At 37.0% G+C, this 21,617-nt stretch overlaps 2 protein-coding genes across 4 annotated transcripts; one reads left to right on the forward strand and one right to left on the reverse strand.

Moving 5' to 3' along the window:
* The first annotated feature begins 5,944 nt into the window (after positions 1 to 5,944).
* On the forward strand, positions 5,945 to 16,005 carry LOC114873904 (mediator of RNA polymerase II transcription subunit 1). The gene is made up of 8 exons (XM_029182684.2): positions 5,945 to 6,495; positions 6,683 to 6,828; positions 6,899 to 7,032; positions 7,109 to 7,247; positions 7,325 to 7,544; positions 7,625 to 7,850; positions 7,919 to 8,150; positions 8,223 to 16,005. Exons 1-8 carry the CDS (start codon positions 6,465 to 6,467, stop codon positions 12,558 to 12,560), a joined length of 5,466 nt encoding a protein of 1,821 aa, XP_029038517.2. The 5' UTR covers positions 5,945 to 6,464; the 3' UTR covers positions 12,561 to 16,005.
* Positions 16,006 to 16,084: 79 nt separating this feature from the next.
* Positions 16,085 to 20,835, reverse strand: LOC114873905 (sterol O-acyltransferase 2). Of its 3 annotated transcripts, XM_029182686.2 has the most exons (10): positions 20,693 to 20,835; positions 20,462 to 20,548; positions 20,066 to 20,142; positions 19,688 to 19,824; positions 18,869 to 19,039; positions 18,415 to 18,563; positions 18,006 to 18,145; positions 17,775 to 17,938; positions 17,035 to 17,308; positions 16,085 to 16,753 (listed from the first exon to the last, which is right to left on the reverse strand). In XM_029182686.2, the coding sequence occupies exons 2-10, from the start codon at positions 20,541 to 20,543 to the stop codon at positions 16,307 to 16,309; spliced, it is 1,641 nt and encodes a 546-aa protein (XP_029038519.2). In that variant the 5' UTR covers positions 20,544 to 20,548; positions 20,693 to 20,835; the 3' UTR covers positions 16,085 to 16,306. The 3 variants fall into 3 exon arrangements, with proteins under 3 accessions (XP_029038519.2, XP_029038520.2, XP_029038518.2); XM_029182687.2 differs by having other exon boundaries at positions 20,066 to 20,139; positions 20,462 to 20,835; XM_029182685.2 differs by having other exon boundaries at positions 20,462 to 20,835.
* Positions 20,836 to 21,617: the final 782 nt, after the last annotated feature.

The following is a 21,617-nucleotide window of genomic DNA, read 5'->3' on the forward strand; positions in this document are numbered from 1 at the left end:
TTTCAACACATTTTGCGTATTCTTGAAAATTTACTCTGAGGAGGGAGTCGCCCGAGGATGTTTTAATTTTTTATTAATTTTCACAATATATTCTTTTTTCATTGTAAAGAATTTTTAATTAGTCATTTTGCTTTTAATAAAATATCAAATTCAATTTTGACATTAAATTCCTTTTTATTAGAGTTTTGCCTTTATTAAATTAGTGTTGCGAGAAATTTTCGACGCGAGAGTAAATATGACGATGCACTGACTAGTATTCGGTGGGAATCCTTTTGGTTTTTAATCTCAATTCTATGTATTATTTAATTAATGAAATTAGTTACAAGGATTCCGCGGCCTGAGACCGTGAACACCATCTCTGGGAGATATACCCATGCATTACTAGGCCTTTGCAGGCGCAGTTTTAGAATACGGAACATATGAAAATATGTTACCATATTCTAAACTGCAGTCCTTTTGTCTATACTATGAGCGTCCGTCAATCTGACACCGTTGGATGCAACGTGTTGGACGGGCGGGTAGCGCACTTAGCGAAGGGGTGCACTCTGTCCTGGCGTTACGACGTCCAGGCGGGGTGGGTGGTATGTAGCGTCTGGCGTATGAACTAGGGGGCGTGAGACCCTTCGTTGCCAGCTGATATTAGCAGTGCACCATGTTTTTGCGTCATAGTTGCTCTATTTTACTTTTCAGTATTTGTTCTTAAAGCTTTATATTTACAAAGTCGAGTCACTTTTATTATTAAATTAAAATAGTGAAATATTAGCCCGTTAGATGTTTATGTACTAATCATGTTTGTAGATCAGGATTTTCAGGTTTAACCCCTTCCGTGTTTATTGCCAAAGCCCATTCACGTGCCCAGGTGCTACTTGGATGGGTAGAGGCAATGGGCACGATGACCTAGTTCATAAGAATAATAATTAATAAGCGGCTGGCATTGTGTTAGTATATCGTGCACGACGTAATTTCCACATATGGTGTGTGTGTTTTTAGGCTGTGGGATTGCGTCGGTTTAATAACTTTTTCATTTACTTTTAATTTGAAATAATATATTAATCAACAAGATGTACGATGAACGTATAAACTAAATACTATTGTTATCATTACTATTACCATGATTATTACCATTACTATGAAATATTCTATATCAAAGTAGTTAATTAAATTTTGTAATTATCATTATACGCAATGATTGCTAGCCTTGCCAGACGATTTCAGTGAAAAATGGTACGTACCGTAGAGTGTGATGTGAGATGAAACTCGGGTGACGGAGGCGTCCCGGGACGTTCTCCCTAGTTTAGGCTCTTGCGCCCGGGTGGAGTGTATGGTGGTCGTGGAATGAATTTTTGTGAGAATGTGACTTTGCCTTTTTTAAATATAGTGTTAGGTAGGTAGGTAGTATACTTTCTGGTGTGTGTGATAAATTGTAAGTAGGTAGGGCCGGGACAGGTTGTCACAGTCTCTTGGTCGGGTAGGCGCGATTTCGCGTGATCAACCTGTACCTGGAATATATTTGAAGAATTGACGATACGATCGATACGAATGGAGTATGCCGTTCGCCTTCTATCTATCTGTACAATTTTTCAAATTTTTGGCGACTTCATAAGTCGTCATACGCGATCGCGATGGCACGAAACGTACAAGTTCTGCTCGAGCACGGCACGTGTGCACAAACAACGACTTATATAAAGTCCTTTTTCGTCCACGTGTCAATTAGAGTTTCGCGATTGTTCTTTTTTGTTGTTTGTTTTTTTTTTGTTTTGCGAATTTGCAAGTCTCGAGCTTTAGATATAAGTTTCAGGTGGGTGGACCGCCCGAAGAAAGAAAAGGCTATATGCCGAAGCGCCCTGACAAACTGTCTTTCAAGAGGGGAACTACTAATGATTTTGCATCCTTTTGCAAAAAAGGATGGGAAATCATTATCGTTACTACTTTGTCACTGTGCTTGCTTGTAGTTGTAGTTTTGTAATTTCAGGACAAGAGGGGGCCCGTGACCCCCATGATTTTGGGCAAATCGCGTTTTCAATTTAGTGTTGCGAATGAATATCGATCACGGTTCAATTTAGTGTTGCGAACTTTAAATATCGCGTTTCCTTTTTGCATTGCTTCAAAATAGAATTTAACTTTTCAATGTTGATTGCTTTAAGATTTTTCAGAGTTTTGTTTTTAAATGTTGATTGTTTTAAGATTTTTTAGAATTTTGCTTTTTAATGTTGATTGTTTTAGTGTTGCGAATAAAAGACTCACGGTTTGAGAATCCCCATTTTTTGCATTTTAATTGCATGTCTGTTAAAGATAGCGTTGCGAATGACATTAGCGCGATTGTTTCCCAGTGTTGCGACTTATAAATACGCGATTGCTTTCCATTTGTTTATAGAGTTCCCTGCTAATTAGTGTTGCGGTAATGAATATTCGCGTTTTGCATTAGAGTTGCGATATATAATGAAATGCCCAAAAACGATCCAGTGGAGTTGCCATAAGGCAGCTATGGACTAGCTGCCGTGATACAGCCTTGGATTGGTTGTACCCCTTTTTTAGATTAGTGTTGCGTTTTACAAAATTCGGAAGATTTGAGTAGTGTTGCGTTACAGTTCGCGTTTTCTCTTTTTTTCTTTTTTTCAGCTTAGTGTTGCGTATAATGGAGCAGCCTTCACGCGTATGCTTTTGTACATCTTATATAATTAATTAAATTAGTGTTGCGAGTAAAAAATTTACGGTTTGAGAATCCTCCTTTTCTGCATTTTAATTGCATGTCTGTTAAAGATAGCGTTGCGAATGATATTAGCGCGATTGTTTCCCAGTGTTGCGACTTATAAATACGCGATTGCTGTGCACTAGTTTATAGAGTTCTCTGCTAATTAGTGTTGCGGTAATGAATATTCGCGTTTTGCATTAGAAATGCCCAAAAACGATCCAGTGGAGTTGCCATGGTCCATAAGGCAGCTATGGACCAGCTGCCGTGGTACAGCCTTGGACTGGCTGTACCCCTTTTTTAGATTAGAGTTGCGTCTTACAAAATTCGGTAGATTTGAGTAGTGTTGCGTTACAGTTCGCGTTTTCTCTTTTTTTCTTTTTTTCAGCTTAGCGTTGCGCATACTGAAGCAGCCTTCACGCGTACGCGTGAATTTCTACATATTATATACTTAATGAAGTTAGTGTTGCGAATGAATTCGCGATTGTTATTAAATTAGTGGAAGTAACTATGACTCACATTCGGTGGGAGTCCTTTTAAGGATTCCGCGGCCTGAGACCGTGAACACCATCTCATGGGAGACAAACCCATGCATTACTAGGCCTTTGCAGGCGCAGTTTTAGAATACGGAACATATGAAAATATGTTACCATATTCTAAACTGCAGTCCTTTTGTCTATACTATGAGCGTCCGTCAATCTGACACCGTTGGATGCAACGTGTTGGACGGGCGGGTAGCGCACTTAGCGAAGGGGTGCACTCTGTCCTGGCGTTACGACGTCCAGGCGGGGTGGGTGGTATGTAGCGTCTGGCGTAAGACTAGGGGGCGTGAGACCCTTCGTTGCCAGCCGATGTTTTGTCATAGTTCAGAATGTTTGCAATTTTGAAATTAGTGTTGCGTATGATTTCGGTTTGTTTTATAGGGTTTGCTTAGGGATTGCTCTTATGGGCAGTCAAACTTTTCTTTTCAGCTTCCCCTGTACCCTCCCACCCACTGCCATGCCCCCATTCTTTTTTTTCCCCTTTTTTTATTGTTGAAAATTTTGAGCATTCGGTTGTTGGAAATACGGTTAAATAATATATGAATTTAATGTTTTCAGAATATTATTAAATACGATAAAGTTTTAAATAGAACTTTATTCAAAGTTTTATTTAAAATGAAAGTTCATTTTATTTTGTGATGATTGGTGATAAATTATTTCAAGGAATATTTGTTCATTTGAAATTGCTTATTTAATTTTAATTGTACTTTGTTTAAACAAAAGTAGTGGATGATTGTTGTTAAGGTTGTTCAGTTTTAATTTTTAATCGCGATATTTTGTTTCAAGCTTACGGAGAAGCTAATTAAATTACTTTTATAAATTTTCAAATTCTTGTCCTCAAAAGCAAAGTCCACTCGTGATTTTCTTTCCAGTTTTTCCATTTACAATAAATTTGCATTGAGAGGTGTATTGAATAATATAATGCAATAAAGTCGAGTAGAGTCGTGATTGTACGTACTATATATTGCAGTAAAAGACAGTTGTTTCAATTAAAATATTGTGTGCTATTTGTCGCGAAATGAACGAATATTAAATACAATAAAATGAAATAATTAATGTTCTTAACTCAAATCACTTAAATCAAATATATATTTTTCTGAATTTTTTTCTCTTTATTTTGGTACTGAAGTTTGCTTTAAATTCATATTTCGAATCAAATTGATTTTGAATTATTAACAACTACTCTGACTTTTATAAAATTTTATTGTTACTAATGTATCTTCTTTCCAGGTATTAATTTTTCTTTGTCTTTATCTGGATTCAATTAATCAGTTTCTGTTACAGAGAAACATCTTTATAGGAAGTATGAAATAATAATATCGGATAATTGACTGGAAGAAACGTAATATAAAATCTATCGTCCATAAATGGAATTCAATGTATCCAAGGTGAAAATGATTGAAAAGGAAAACTGATTCTTATAAGTGGTAATATTTGAACCGTACTATTTTCGAAAATTGTATTTAATCCTTTTCTGTTTATTTCAGGCATGTTGTAAATTTATGATTAAGGCTACACGAGCCTTATTATTTTCTTAAATTATGTTTAATCCTTTTCAGTTTTATTTTAGGAAGTATTCTGGTGAGGACAACAAAATCAACAAATTCATTGGACTTATTTATGTATATAGTCATTAAGATATAATCGTCAAACACTGCAGTGTTTAATTAGGAAGCGTTAGATTTAAGCGAATTTTTAATATAATTACGAGTGTTCCTATAGAGAGGTATTCTTAGTAATATAAGTATGTAGGACAAATATGCAATTGCATATTTATTAATTACAGATCTGTAATCAAAATCAAAATTAAAAAATATTGCGATAGGAATAAAAAGCAAAAATCTACGTAAATATATGTATAGATAAGTAGATAGGTAGGTAGTGAATAAAAATAATGCTCCTTTTGTTGTTCGTTTGCACAACAGTCGAAACGTTTTGCAAATGTGCACCAAGAGGATGATGTTTTTTAATAAAAGTAAAAATTTGCATAAATGGAGGGTGGATGGGATGAGGTAGGGCGGGTCTCCACCCGCAGCAACCTCCCCGTGGTGAGACCTGGGCAATCGTTATTATTTGATGACTAATTAATAACTGTATCGTTATTTCTATGGTACGTTTATTAATTATGCAGCAAATAATACGAGCGAATTGGCTGCGAAAATGCTTTTTTGCTATTTAATCGCTGTTATATTTTTTTCAGGAACTATATCTTTAAGATTCTGAAGTGTATCATATTGCAAATACAATTTTACGGAAAGAAAATTAATAATAATGAATGCATGGTCAGTATTGTTTAATTATCTAAGTACTTATACATATACATATACATATAGCTGTTGTAGCATACACGTGTTATGTAGGTGAATGCGAAAGGTGATGTAGTATAGTATGCCGTTAGTTGGATACGATAACTGAGGTGGCGCTGGAATCAGTTTCTCTATCAAATACGGGCTGTTTTACCGATGCGGAATTCGAAGTTCGGCCTCAACGCAAAGCAAAAAAAAGAATAAAAAAATAGAATCAAAGGAAGTCGAAATTGTGGCTTTTCAGTTGTGGTAGAAGAGGGATTAGTAAAACAGGCACGACCGTTATATAAACTGTTCTTTGTATCATGATCCCTTGAGAATAAAGGCATGCAGTAACGTTCTGAAACACATTTAGATGTTACAATCCATATATAATGCATTTTTAGTGCAATTACATATGTATGCTTCTACTTATTGTTAGTTTTTAACAACAGGTGTAAATGAAAACCTAACATTCTGTACCTATGATCATTTTTGTATAGAAAACGCTTGGTAGGACTTACACATTGTTACACATTGTCGAGTACTATAACTTGTACGAACTTATGAAATAAATTCTGTCCTATAGTAAAATAAAATTTAGCGTTTCATGGCAATCAATAACTTTCTATTCAGAAGGTTTTTAACACGCTGATGAATATTAATGTGTAAAATACAACTATAGAGGGTGTAAAAGAGCGTTACAGAATTCCCCCTCTTGAGGCATGTCATGGACGAAAACGCCTATACGTAGAAACGTATGGCTTCTAAGTATAGTTAGTATATTGTGGGTGAAGGTTAGGAGCTGTTAAACGATCAAACGTGGGTTAGGTGAAAATAACAGCTCCTGTCACAATGTAGTGTGTAATAATGTTGTTGTGATATTATAACAGCGAATATAATCGATATAAGCATAAATTTCAACATCCGTGTAACACCACGGGATACATGGATGTTGCGAACGGACAAAAGCCCCTCGGTAAGAGTAATTTAAAATTTATTTAATGAACATGTAACAAACTTTATTCTACTTTTATACAAATGAAAAATTTGTATCTGATGAAACTTACAGAATTTGAATGTTTGATCAAATTTTTATACATTTATATCGTGTAGAAATAAAACATATTAATTGCCCAGTAACTTATATAAACTTTGCAATGCAGGTGGGCAACCTTCTGCCACTAGTGGTTCAACAATGGATAAGGGGAAAGAGTGGCAGATGGAGTTGCTTATGGAGAAATTACGCTCTAAATCTTCCTCATTTAAATCTTTGGTTGAAACTGCCAAAAACTTACGCATGGCTATGCTGGTGAGTACTAAAGAAAAGATAATAGAATCCTTTAGCTATTTTCAACTGATAACATTTATTGTAAAAACAGGATAAGAGGTTTGCAATAGATAGTGCAGAAAAGAGTCAACTGCAGAAATGTTTAGATACCTTGCAACATTCCATAAAAGTAACATCTTTGCAATCTATGGTGGAACGCTTGGAGAGTTTAACAAGGCAGTTGGGGTAAATACTTAATGATTATTAAATCAGAAAATAGAATAAGGTATCAGTAAATATATGTGTCTTGATTGGGTTACAGCTTAAAGTTTATGATGTCTGGTCCACCAGGTACAGAGTTGTTTATCTCCTCTGATATGTTCTTTTTGGAAGTTCTTTTGGAGCCATCCGGTATAGTTAAAGATGTTAAAATTCATCATGAAGGAAAGAATGAGCAGCAGGTGCATATTTAATGTTTAAAAATGTTCTAATTTATATTGAAAGTCAGTTAAATACAATTTTAATGATATATTTATAGAGCTGTGATGTGTTGGTCTCTTGCTTGTCGCGTGGAGACTTCCTTGATTTTACAGTACAATTAGAAGGTTTAGCATCGATATATCAATTAAATGCTGATAAAAAGGTAAAGTGTAAAGCATTTAGTGCTTTACAATCACTGGAAGCTGATCTGGGTATCTTAGCTCAATTGCAAACGTTTATAAAAGAACCTTTTAACCTTGTTCATAAAAGCCCAGTAGGTTGGTATCTAATTTATTTATTTGTATAGAACAAAAGAATGAAATGTATTATATCTAATAGAATAATTTTGTATTTTCAGGAATCCTTGAGCGAAGAAGAGGAGGTCACGCGATGAAACTGACGTATTTCGTTTCTCCTTATGATTTAATAGATCACGAGAATCGTACCTGTGATGCGTTGAGTTCGGAAGTAGTTATCAAACGAAAGATCGGCCATTCCGTGACAGTTTGTATGGAAGGTTCGACCGCTCATAAGTTGCCTACATCTAGTATCATAACTGTAAATAGAAGTCCAACAGGAAAAAGGTTGATAATTCATTGAAAAAACATACTTTATTTTAATTACAGTGTAATTAATAATAAGTAATTTTTAGTACTCCATCTTATGCTCCTTTAACTGGTACAAATTCATCGGTACTGCCAGCTTGCTTCGTACTGAAGCTAGCCAAGAAAATGCCAATGTGCATGGAACTAGTACGTAGAATACAGAAAGTGACAGAGCTCGAATGCGGGGATATATCTGCTCCTCATCCGTTACTTAGTCTGATTATTCAGCATGCCAGTGAAGGTCAATTAGATTGTCGAAACAACAGAGGGCTTTACGTGGTACGTAAAATATTTTATACATTTAGTAATTCTTAACAACTTCCACGGTTTCAAGTTAATGCTTGGTTACAGAGTCTGCCAGATCAACAGCACTGTTACTTCATGACGGAGAACAAAAATTTGGAGGGTGTGTTAGTATGTAGCATTCCCTTCACTCATCCGGCTCACGTTCCCCAAATTTTGGTATACTTGAGACAGCAAGCGCTTTTCAACACTTTGATTAGCAGTTGCGTTAGACCGATGGCTCGGCAAGATCCAGAACACGCGACGATATTCGAAGTGAGCGCTTTATCGTGGCAACACATATCGGTAAGTCTGGAGCATCCCTTCGAGGAGACAATGGCAACAGCTGAGCTAGACTTGACGGATATTTCCGCGCTGAAGTGTAAATTATACGGCATAAGTATAACGAACACGGAACAGACGTCTGATTTGACTGGAAAAGTCTTACAAAAGTGTCTGAGTATACCTTTGACGATGAGGATACTTATGAAATCATGGGAGAGCCGCGACGCTTTAAGCACTATGACGAATATGAACAGTGGAAATGGAAATTATAACATAAATCTCGGCTCTGGCAAAGATCAGAACAATCAGAATGGTTCGGGGATGCCTGATTTCACGAACGGAGAAACCAAAATCAAGCAAGAACCCGGTTTGAATAATGGTAACGGAACGATGGGGAGACAGCAGTCGTCGCAGCAGCAGCAGCAGCAGCAACAGCAACAGCAGCAACAGCAGCAGCAGCAGCAGCAACAACAACAACAGCAACAGCAGCAGTCTTTTTTAGATGCCGGAACGGAGAATAGTATCGGTTTTCCGTCATATTCCGGCCAATCCGATACCACAACTGCGATGTTGAATCCTCTGCAACTAGGAGCTTTGCTTGGGCAAGCAAAAAACTCCTTGTCAAATCCTTTAAACGAGCGTCCCAAGAAAACGCGTAAAAGAAAAACGGCGGACGGTATTTGGCGTAGTCCGAAACGAAAAGGAGACGAGAGTGCTGAAATATTGTTAGAGAGTTCCAGTTCAGATTCGACGCCTCTCGGTACGCCTACTGGTGGCAGAGAAAATTTAAACGAAACTAGAACGTCCACGCCGACTTCAGCCACGAGTTTAACTAGTGGTTTAGATTTTTCTAACTTAGATCCCACCGACATCTTGGGAACGGATAAGAGTTCCGACTACGATATCGACAACGAGAGCGAAATAACGGAGGTTCACGATTTGCAAGACGTCGAAGAGCTGATCAAACGTGAGCGCAAGTCGAGGAAAAGGGAAGAGAAAAAGAGTCCGATTATATTCGAAGAGAACAAAAGTCTAGTGCCGCCGTCAGTAAGTATAACGCCAATTTCAAGCAGTAGTTTGGGTCAAACTACAAACTATAACTCTGTACTTACGGGGATGGGTTTGGAAAGGAGGCCAGGAATTGAAATAATACCGATTACGTCCTCGCCGCAAACCACTTTACCGAATTCTATCACTATAACTCCGATAGCCGGGCCGACACAGTCGAAGAGTCTGACAGACGAGCGTAGGGAACGAAAAAGTTCCAAGGGAAAGTCGACCGAGGATAAGGGAAAGTTGGAAAAGAGGCGTAAGCGTAAGAGAGAAGACAGTCCTATGGGACCGCCGCCGGATAAGATACCGTCTAAACAGGACCCTCTATCGAAACCAGTCTCGGTGAGCATTAAACCGACCGAATCGCCGCCGAGTTTAAGTTCGAGGCCATCTTCGCCGGCGACAACGTTAAGAAAATTTAGCCCCTCTCCGACGCATACCAGTCCACTCGCTCTCGTAGGTAAGTCCAGTCCTACATTGAAACAGTCAACAAACAAGCCAGTGCAAAGTCCAAAGCACTCTCCGGTCTACAGCAGTAGTCCCAAGCATACGCCGGTGCCTGCGAGCGTGAGCCCGAAACATGGTACCTCGTCACCGAAGCACGGAAGTTCGGCGAGCACCGGCAAGCCGAGTATGTCTGCCCTGAAATCCGCGGCGAATTCACCGTCGAGCAAAACCACCGATTCCGGACAATCGAAGATAAAGTCGTCCTCTTCGTCGTCGGGCAAAGATTCGAATCGCGACAAGGAGAGAAAGACGTCATCGTTAGCCTTCGGTGGTTCGAGCGGTCACCAGAGTCCTAAAACAAAGTCCTCCAGCGGTAAGTTGAAACAACTGGAATTAATTCCTAGCGGGGAGGCGCAGTCGACGTTGCCCAGCAGCGGTGGTAGCACACCGCCATCCGGAAGTTCAGAGCTAGGCAAGTCGGCCATCGCTCAGCAGCAGGCGAAGAATAAGAAAGGATCGTTGAACGCTGTGATCGATAAGCTGAAGAGCGCTCAAAACTGTACAGAGGACAATGGTAACAGCGGAACTAATCCTTCTACGGGTGGAAGTGGTACTTCCAGCGGTCAGAAGGAGAGAAACGTTGGAAGTTCGTCGAACAAAACTGCGGAGGGGAAGTGTATCAGTAAAAATTCTTCGATGGACACGAAGAATCCTGCGGAGTACATGGTGAAGCACAGTTCCGATGGGATGAAGATAACGATCAATAAAACTCGCACAAAGGACTCAAAGTCTGGCACCAATCTGAAACTGTCTTCGTCATCGGCGTCTGTCGCGACCGGAACTTCTTCGGGTACCTCCACCTCGTCGACTTCCATGTCGGGTAACGGTTCGCCGAAAACGCACACTGGCTTGAAACCAGGAGTGAGTTCTGGTCCCGCCTCGAAGAAGCCTCCATCTCAGACATCCCCAAAACTATCTGGATCTTCGTCTTCCGGTTCTGGAAGCAGTAGCGGAGGTAAAGCAACGTTGCTAGGACAAAAGATGCTGTCAACATTAAAAACTATCTCCGGATCAAATTCTGGAAGTGGTAACGGTGCCGGGGGGATCAACGTCGGTGGCAGCGGTAGCAGCGGATTGCTTTCGAAAGGTGTCATGTCTTCGAAGTCTTCTTCGAGTTCCCCAAAGACAGCCGGTTCCGGTGTGACGGATCTCAGTCGAAACCGTGACAAGTCTCGGCTGTCGAAGTCTGCCGATAAAAGTATATTTCCTTCGAAGGGGATCGGGGACAGTAGAAAATCGAGTCCTTTAGGACTGCGGGAGGAAAGCGAGAGCGAAAGGGCGTTCAAGTTGCTGGCTGCTCACGCTTCCATGACCAATTTGTCGAATCTACCCAGTCTACCACCGCAGTTGGTCGTCGAAGGTCTCATGAAGCAATTAGACACTAAATTTCAAATCCCCAAATTATCCGCTAGAGCCAATACGGATTCCACCGACAAGAAATCGGACAAGCTATCCATGCTACCGGACAGTGGGAAGACTTTGGACAATCTTGCGACTAAGCAAACGACGGAACAGGGAAAGTTACAAGCGTTATCGAATACCTCGTCGACTGTCTCTAAAACGAGTTCGGAGGAGCAATCGAACCAGGGTAGACGGGATCATGTACAAACGAAGCCTGACAATCTTTCAATGACAAGCGCCGCCTCGGTAATTAACTTGGGCACGGACAGTACCAGTAACCTTCTTCTGCCCCCGTTATCTAGCGGTAGCTCGCACGATATGGACATTCCTACGAACTTGTCTATGCAATCAAGCGAAAACGAGTCTCGTGACGCGTGCAAGGAGCCATCGATGAGTAGGAGTAACACGCAGTTTCTGAGTAGCAGCTTGAACTCCACCGCCGCTGGGAAAGACGAAAACAGTGGCAGTGGTCCGGTAATGGCCGTTCTACCAAAAGGTTCTGACGCGCAGTCTACTAGCAAATCCGTGTACCCTACCATGATGACGACAGGTACGATAACGAGCGAGAACGTAACGAACGCAACGAGCTCTGGCAATGGTAGCTCGGAGAGTTTGAATCTGAGTATCAAGCCGGTTGATGCCACCATGACCAAGTACAAATCCGACGAGAAGAAGCAGCAACAGCAGCAACCACAGCAGCAGCAGCCGTCACAGTCGCAACCACAGTCGCAACAGCCACAACAGCAACAACAGCAGCAAGTCCCGTCTTCCGGAGGATCCTCGAGTTCCTCTTCGTTAGGATCGGTCGTGTCTTCGGAGGGTTCATCAGGCACGATGAAAACGAGCGGTACAGAAATACCGTCGACCACGTCTCAAGAGGCTGCCGAGATGTTGTTGGATTTTTCAACGCCGAAAGACGTGGCCAAGAGCCTGACCTTCACCAGCATTCCCGAGAGGGCGATGACCCAGGCTGCCTCGGTGCGCAGGAACACCCCACCGCCACCTCCTCCTGCCTTTCCCGCCAGTCCTTCCGTCAGTGTCCACATCGTGAAGAGTCCTGCACCCTCGCCGAGGGTTATACCGCCCTCGCCCCACTCTGCCTCGCCCTGCATCACCGACGACGAGCTGATGGACGAGGCACTCGTGGGAATGGGCAAATGAAGGTTACTGAAACTTTAGATTTAATTTTATCCGAGGATTTTTGCAGGGTGTCCTGAAACGGTTAACTCGTAAGAGCCTCTTCCGCAGTGGAACCAGTTCATCTTCAACTTTTCTCGTGGACGGGGACTTCGATGTTTTTAACTTACCAGTGGACGAAAAGATTCTTTTCACCGAAAGTTGGGTGAATTTGGTTGAATCTTTTTGTTCTAACTGGTGATCGCTTTGGGTGGATTTGGGTGAGATCGATGTTCTTAATATCAATATTCTAAATATTTCTTTTTATTCTCCATATTAATAATAATCGTCCTCAGTAACGAAAGGGTTAATAGTATTACGAACAATTTGGAACAAATTTTGGCAATTTTTATGTGGAAAATCTTATTTACGAAGGTCTGGGGTTAGCCAATTGCACGAGTGTCCAATAAACGTTCAAATTTAATTATTTAAAAATTACTTAATTTTGCACATAGAATCATCTTTTGAATATTAATTTTCAAGAAAAATTATTAAAATCAGCAATTCTGTTCTAAGTTATATATTTTAGCATTTGATCCGTGTGTTCTAACGATTAACAAATATTTAATGGACACTCTGTATATTGTTAAGACTTTTTCACTTCTCCTGCAATGTCCTGCCGAATACTAATATAGTTTGCGTCTTCGTGTGCAAATATTTAGTAAGTTCAGTTTTTTTCATAGGTAGGGAAATAAGAAAGAAAATTAGGAGAGGCGAAAAATTAGTATCTGTTTCAAAGGTTTTCTCTACAAAGTCAAGGGGCAATTTAAACTTCTCTATGTGTGTAATTAAAGTGATTCATTATTATAAATAAAATTCGTATGGCGTGATAGGAGGGACTCGAGGCTAGCAATAATTGATCGATTGTTTATAGATTTTTAAAGTGGCAAGAGAAGGATAGAGAGAAAGTAAATGGTAAATGATTGCGACGTATGAGAAATAAATATAGGATGAATACATATGAGTTATTTTCGATAGAAATCCATGTTGGACAATATTTATGGAGATTCCGTGGAGTGGAGTGGATGTTATTATATACATGTGATAATTCTTAATTAGTGTATTTCATGTACTAAAATTAAATACTGAAAGTTTTAAATAGAAAACTTCGATATATTGGGAAATATTATCTGAAAAATTTAAAAAATAGAAAATCAAATTTAGGTGGTCTGTTCCCTGAGGATTTTTATGAATAATTTTAATAGGAACAGTGTGAAATTTAAAAAATGAAGATAATATGAAATACAAAATTAAATTAAAATTAAGGCCGCTGTCCGAAGGTTCACCAAATGCTTCAACTTGAACTAGTAAAAATTAGTATAGCATCCTTTAATATATGAGGGTCGTATACATGAAATACACTGTTTCAGAAGTATCATGGATATGGATAGTTTTTATTCGAGGATGATTAGCCAATTATCGAGTCCTTTATCCTTAACTTCCTGTTCTTGTACTCGCTCCAATCGTCCTTCCTGGTAAACGAAATTCTTCGCCGCTATACAACGAAGAAAGTCGGTACTTGCGTTTATTCCACATTTTCGAACCGGTATCTCGTGTAATTAATTTATTCTAAAACCGTGTGATTATCAAGGATTAAGCAGACTTAAAAGCCGATCAATACGGATTCAGTTTACGACGTTACAAATTTTTATTCTCACGTTGAAACGAAAGTTTTTGGCTTGAAATTATAGAAAGATCGCAACGAAAAATAACTGAGCTTATGGAAGTTTTATCGCGAAAAGCCTGACGTTTTATTTGAATTGATTCTTCGTAAAAAAGGTTTAATCGCGCGATGAAGATTCTCATTCGAAGGAAGTAGTGGAAGGGAAGATGTAGTAGGTACCAAGTGCCAAGTAGGGATAAAAAAACGATTTTCAAAGATGGAACTTCGATCCTTTGTAATTTAACACATGGCGTAGAGTTACTTATTGTGCGACGAATCCTACACCTTTAGACATACGACCTTTACAGTTCAGGAATCTAAAAATTTTTCTATCGTATATCCTTATTTCTACATTGGACAGCAACATTGACAGAATATACATAAATTTCTCCGAAGACGCATCTGGTGTGTCATTGATTATCTTGAATGACGCATGTGCGTCGTCGACTTAAAATTTCTTAAAGTACATTTTCTTTGAACATCCTTAACGAAAGAGCCATATTTATAAAAATCGGTGTAACGAAGGATCGAAATTCTATTTTTACAAAAATGGATAAGCTATCTTTGTACAAATTAGATGAAAATGTTTTGGTTTAAGAATTGAACGAGTTGTTCGATGCTTAAATCAGATATAATGAAAAGGAACAGGCACGAGAGTAGACGAATAAAGGGAGTTATATGTCTGTTGTTGAATATTAAATGAATTACCATCAATGATTATGTATCATTACTTTTTACGTGTAAATTGATAAAAATTGTATTTTCTAAAGGGAGTACCGTATCGTAGGCAATACCGTGCTTCGACGTAAAGATTTCTCTAGTAAGAAAATTGTCTGGTGCTCCCCGGGGAAGAATATGATTTATTTTTTCAATACTCACGATCGTGTACATAGAATTGAAGACAGGTTTACACCTCTGTGAACCGTGCTAGTAGTAATTAAAGAGTGACAAAGATTGTAGCTGATGAATACTTTAATGAGAAATAGGGAAGAGTGATTATTGAATCGTATTTTCTAATTATTTATTACGAACTGTACAAATTTTGCTTTCCCATCGAATACAAAATTTCAATCTTGCATTAACATTTTTGGACTTTCGTATTTCTGTTTTCTTTAGAATTTACACTTAACATTTCGTTTTGTTTTATAGAACGTTATCCCTTTTTTTAAAATTAGGTTTAAGAATAAGATCTGCTAGAGATCTTTGATTATAATTGAAGACACTAGTAATAAATTGATTTTTGAGTTGCTTTTTTTAAATAAAAAATTTCAAACAATACAAAAGAATATTATTACTTTTTCAAAATTTCTAAAAAAATTTAATGCTATAACACCCGAAACTCAATTATAAAAAAAAATTAATAAGAAACTGTTAACCACCAGTGTCTTCAATTTCTCTGATGTTCAAATTGACGTGTTTTAATTTTCTCGTTGAAAGAATAGGAAAGAAGTTACAATTGTACAGAGAGATAAAATGGGATGGGATCTTAGAATAGATGTTGCGTGAAATTCGGTGAAATTTCATGCAACCCATGGAATACATTTATTTCTCTATGAGAGTTACAAATCTATGAACGAAATTATGTATAAATGTAATCGTATTAGCGCGTGTATGTACATTTAAGCATCGACTTGTATAGAGAAAGAAGAAATATATATACGATTATATATATATTATAAATAATTATCGACGACGAGTGTCTTTGAATTTTCAAGACACGTATGTAAGCCTTGATAATAAAGACAATGTCTTTTTTCAGAATCGTCATCCACGTTTTTTTCGATTTAATTGTAAATTTGCGGAAGAAGAGAAAAGGAATGGGAAGAGAAAAATAATAAATAAAAAGTGATGGAACAGATAATTGTTTATTCGTATATCTTCGTTAAACCAGTCTTTGATTCTCAGCGCAGTACAGGACTTCCGATTATATCTATAAGTTCAACGTTATTCAAGTCATCCGTCAACGGAGATTGACATTCTTTAAATGACAAACCGCATTTTTCAGTCTTTCAGATATGCATAGGAAACGATCTCCATCCCCTATAGGAAATATTTTCAAAAATCAAGATCAAACTGTCGTATCCTCTGTTTCATTTCTATGGATAATACACGTCCAAGTTCTTGGAATCACGTAATCCCAGAAATCTTTACGGTACGGAGGGCAATTGACCCTCGCAAAGTACTCCATGCAATACAAGCTGACTAACAATCCGCTGCCAACAGACAAACTGAAGAGGAAGAACAGATTTCCCGCTCTTTTCAATAGAAACGCCGCGGCGACACCGATAACACCGAAGAGAATCAACATTACAGGATAAAAGAATCGAATTGAAAAGCAAATGATGTACTCGTGGAAAATTGCAGAGATGGCGAATACTCCACACATCGATAACTTCCGGTTTCCTGGTGTTAGAATCTCGTACATGTCTTTGTAGATGTAGGTGTACAACCAGTCGTGGACTACGATGTTCCAGGTGCGATAGTAGGCACTGTAGGAAATTGAAGTCCACCAATCCTGTAAATTAATTAGCGATTATTTTAGTGTTTCGTTAACGTGTAAATGGACACGTAAAATGGTCCTCGAAACGTTACGTTATATGGAATGTATCATAAGAAAGTACGTATAGAGGCTGGGAGAAATGATGATGAAATTGAGTGGAAATGATTGTGTGTAAAAGTATTAATGATTCATTCGGTTTCATTGAGCCACTTCCGTTACTCAATTCCATGAGTGTTGCTTATAGTTTCGTAACAGAATTATACTATCACTAGTATAATATTAATACTATTACTTACCTTATAGAACATTTTGTCGGCAAATCGTAAGAGTTCAGCGAAAGCGTTCATCCAACAATGGAAGAGACAATAAAATGCGCAGAGAAACATAAGAAGACCAGGTAGTATTGAGTTGAGGATATTCATATATACCATTCCCATTTCTATTGGTTCTTTTCCAAAATCTCGGTAAAGGGGATAGATTAAACGTTCGTGGATAAATGCTACGAAGAAGACAATCGTCACTACTTCAGCGAAATTCGTGACAACGATGTTCCAGTGAATTTTCTTTGACCTAAACAGATATGGAGAAACATTTGTAGAAAATAATATAGAAAATCAGATTTATAAGAATTTGAAAATGAAATATTATAATGATTGGAAGAAATGATTAATTGTTACGTGCGTTTCGATTCACCATTATCGATAACACGATGTTTAGATTAATATTTAGACATATAATATGCGGTAACAACACATGTGCGTTTGCAATATCTTGAGATATATTTGAACAAGTTATACGTCAATATGGATGTGTCAAGTGCTTGTATCTCAAATTAATCGTTATTTTACTTAGTCAGACAGAACTATCGATGTAAGTACGTGTCACATAATCACATGTCATAATCACGTGTGCATGACACTTAATTTTATTATTATGAGATAGACAAGAAGAGTAAACGAAATAATATTAAAAAAAAAAAAAAAAAAATATTAAAATATTAAAATTATTTTAATACGACATTAAATGTTATAGTCACCTGGGATAGCTGTCCTGGTAAATTAAAGTCGGTGCAAACATGAAGTAAAGGAAGTTTGAAAAATCAGGTGATTTTGGAGCTGGTATTTCCGAGTGAGGTTTGTAAGATAAAAATCTTGGTGCTACGCTTCTTACGAATGCGTAAGTCTTCATTATCATACGAACCTAATTAACATATAAAATAGTCATTTTATTATTAACGAAAAAAAAAAAAAAATTATTTTTAGCTTACCTGTTCCATAAGTACGATCATACTGGAAGCTAATGGTAAATCGTGGTCGACTACCGCTTTTGCAGGAAGTACACAAAATACGATGTGGTAAAGAATCAAAACTCCTAGCCATATATAATCCCAAAGTTTTCTGGTAAATGCTATAAAGAATATTTTAATTCATTAGAGTTTACATCGGAGGTACACTCGCGACAAAATCAGGCTTCCTTAGGGTAAATGACAATGTAGGGGAAGTACGAATTCTTAAAATTTTTAAATTTTAATTTTGACTAATATTAAAATAAAATTCCCTCCTCCACGTTGTCATTCTTCCTTGGGTCATCCATGAGAAAGGGTGGAAATCCGGGACATCACCACTTTTCCTGGGGGAAACCTGATTTAATTGCGACTTGTATTTGATTTAACTTACATCGTGGCACATATTCGAGACGATTGGTAGCCCAGTAACAGAAAGCTACGTAAATTCCTAAAGTTGAAATTTTCATGAGGGACCATATGTAAAATACCACTGACAATTTGGCGAAGCTAGCTTTTATCGTGTCTATGGCGAAATTGGGTCTAGAATAATAAATTATATTTTCATTATATTTTTTAAATGAAATTTGAAACTTAAAGCTTTAATAGTCATTTTCATATTATTATTTATTGATTTCTCATTTGCCCTTCGAGGCTTCGAGGGGCCATTTTATATTAACATTTTTACTCGACTTCTACCAGTTATATGTTTATATTTACTACACACAAATCATGTTTTTAGCAATGGTCGCTGTAAACTTGTTCTTCTTTTTTATTGTTTCCCCAAGGTTGTAAAGTGACCGAGCAATTTCGATAGATTAAAAGAAACTTGGTACATCTGTACTTACGAGCCGGTGTTTCGAATATCGTGCACGGTAGTGTGTATAATCAAAACTATCAAAGCTGCTAGGCTGAAATTATAAATCGCTCGAATATGTTTGATTTCATAGAGGTCGGTCAACAGAGAATTCCTTTGCAAGAATTGTTTAGATGGCAGAGTGTCTTCTCTCATCTTTTTCCTAGGGAACATTAAATACAATTCAATGAATAGAATTTTTCAAATCTCTGCTAAACATAGTTTAAAATATTGAATCATTTCGAATCTGAAGGATTGATGTTGATCTTATAGCAACTTTGGACATTTGAGTACACGTGCAATTAAACTGAATGAATTGTACTGCGTACGTTTATCGTGTTTATTTATGATTCGTATGATGAGAGATAATAAAAGAGAAGCTTTAATATTTCGTTCTGAAATTTTATTGATGTTATTGATCATTTAAATCATTGTTCAAAATTATTTCTGGTATGTTAGTTGTATCAGAAATATCGGTACACCCTGTGTATTATACACAAACATAACAACTTTGAAGGTAATTTCGTTAAATTGGGTCAAAGCAGTTAAGTACATGCGTATTCAAGCAATCTTTCAAGAAATTTCGATCTGGTGCCTAAAGCTTAGTGTGAAATAATAATTTTATAATTGTTAGTTAATTTTGTACAAAGAAAATGAATAATATTCAAATTTATAACATATATTTGTAATGCTAATTACCAAACAAGCAGATAATTAATAGAAGGTTACAGAAAAAAAGATTATTTTAAATTATCCGAGGGTAAAATATAATAATATCAATCCTTCAGAAAGATATTATATACGTAATTACGTTCTATTGCAGTAAGTCTCTGAATCAACGAGATCTTTTAATTCGTTTGATGCCATTTTGTCAACTTTTTGTAATATCTCTGATACCATGTTGTTCATTCGGTTATTAACAAGCTCCAAAACATCTTGCATGATTTCCTATAAAAGAAAACAACGAAATGATGTTTATTGATCGATCTTGATCAATCTCTGCGAAGAATGTTTCCAATTTATTTTCTGAAATTTGAAACACCGAATCTTATCTTTGGTTAATTAATCATATTAATCAAATGATTAATATCTAGGCAAGAATGTCGTGGAAAATAATTTCTTTCTTTGTTAACTTATTTAATGGTACTTATTTTTTTTTTTATTAAATATAATTACTGTATTTTGGTACCTTCATTTGTTCTTGTAATCCATTGCTGATTATATCACGCATTCTGTTTTCTTTACACTTCATGGTATCCGCCTCTGCTGATAAAATTAAATATAATATTGATTTTATACAACTCCAGTTCTTTCTTAGCTTTAATATTTAATATTAAAATATTTAAGTTCGAAACACTAGTTCGGTTAAATAGAAAAACAATACAAAGATAAATACTTATAAGAAAGAAATATTACAGAATTAATTTTGTAAGAGAGCAAGTGGAAAATAAAAAATTGTTAATTCCTATCATTTTTATACAATCTAACAATTGAAAGATATTAATTAAAAAAATGCCATATTAAACGGGATCATTTTCACAATGGCAGCTAAGTCGTTAATAACATCCTCAATTGAAATACTCACCATTGTTCTTTACATCTTTTGTAACTTTGATCGAATTTTCATCGCCCATAATCTTTCCACTTGCCACACTTTCCTTCTCCATTTTTCCTAAACCAACCACCCGAAACGATCTATCATTTCATGTTCAATAAACTTCAGCAATCTGTCCTTTCCAGACGTTCCATGCAAATTTAACCGTCCAGAAGGAATTTAGCCAGGCAAAAATTTGAATAATTCAAACAGATTTCTTACAAATGTCCCCGAAATCAGAGGTGACAAAAATTGAAACTGGATACGAGACACAATTCTAGATATAATTTTCTAATAAAATTTAAATTAGATCGATTAGAGAACGTTAGACGCGATAGGTAATAAGCGTTTACGCTCGACGAGATACGAACCCCAACTGACCCATCGTACGAATCGGGAAGAGTACAAACACTCGGTCTCTTATAATGCTTATCGAATTTTTCAGCTGATCGTGCCGCTGAAAAGTTGCTCGCGTTTCTTTCTTTCGGGTCATGTCATACGACTCGTCCTCGCTTTTGCGAGTGCACATGCACTGGCAGCTAGTTTTCACGCCCTCGTCTCTTCTGATTATGTAATTGCAACAGTGGTTTGCGGTTGGTCTGGGCTTTTTGCTGAATCTATAGTGTCAGCAGTGGGGTACACTGAATCTGATGCATAGATTCGTGTGATAAATTACAGTTCGAAATATTTAAACCTCTTAAAAAATTTTTCAAATCATGAGAGTCCTGTTTAAAAGAATGAAATTGGCCTTGAAATCTTCGAAATGCCTCCACTTCCGATACCGATATATGTGTCATACGATGCTTCATTCAACGTCATTTAATTTTTCTTCATGACATTTGTTCCTATCTTCTAACATTTTAGAGCAATATCTTAATATAATTCTGGCAAAGTCTGATTAGTTGCACTAATCTGTTATTTTATAATTTATTATTTATTGTTCGAATACGAACAACATGTTTACGCAAAATTGTTTAATTGGGTATCATGTGATTACCGCTATCAATGCACTTCCGGAATTTAAAAATGAATTCGCTTAATAAGTAGTTTACATAATTGTCCTAGTTTGTATGAATTGAAATTAATATTAACTTATCAGTTTCGAGCTTTGTAATTACATTCTTTAATATTTATTTGCTCAAATATT

The sequence above is a fragment of the Osmia bicornis genome, chromosome 11 (assembly GCF_907164935.1).
Source record: "Osmia bicornis bicornis chromosome 11, iOsmBic2.1, whole genome shotgun sequence".
Classification (NCBI taxonomy): domain Eukaryota; kingdom Metazoa; phylum Arthropoda; class Insecta; order Hymenoptera; family Megachilidae; genus Osmia; species Osmia bicornis.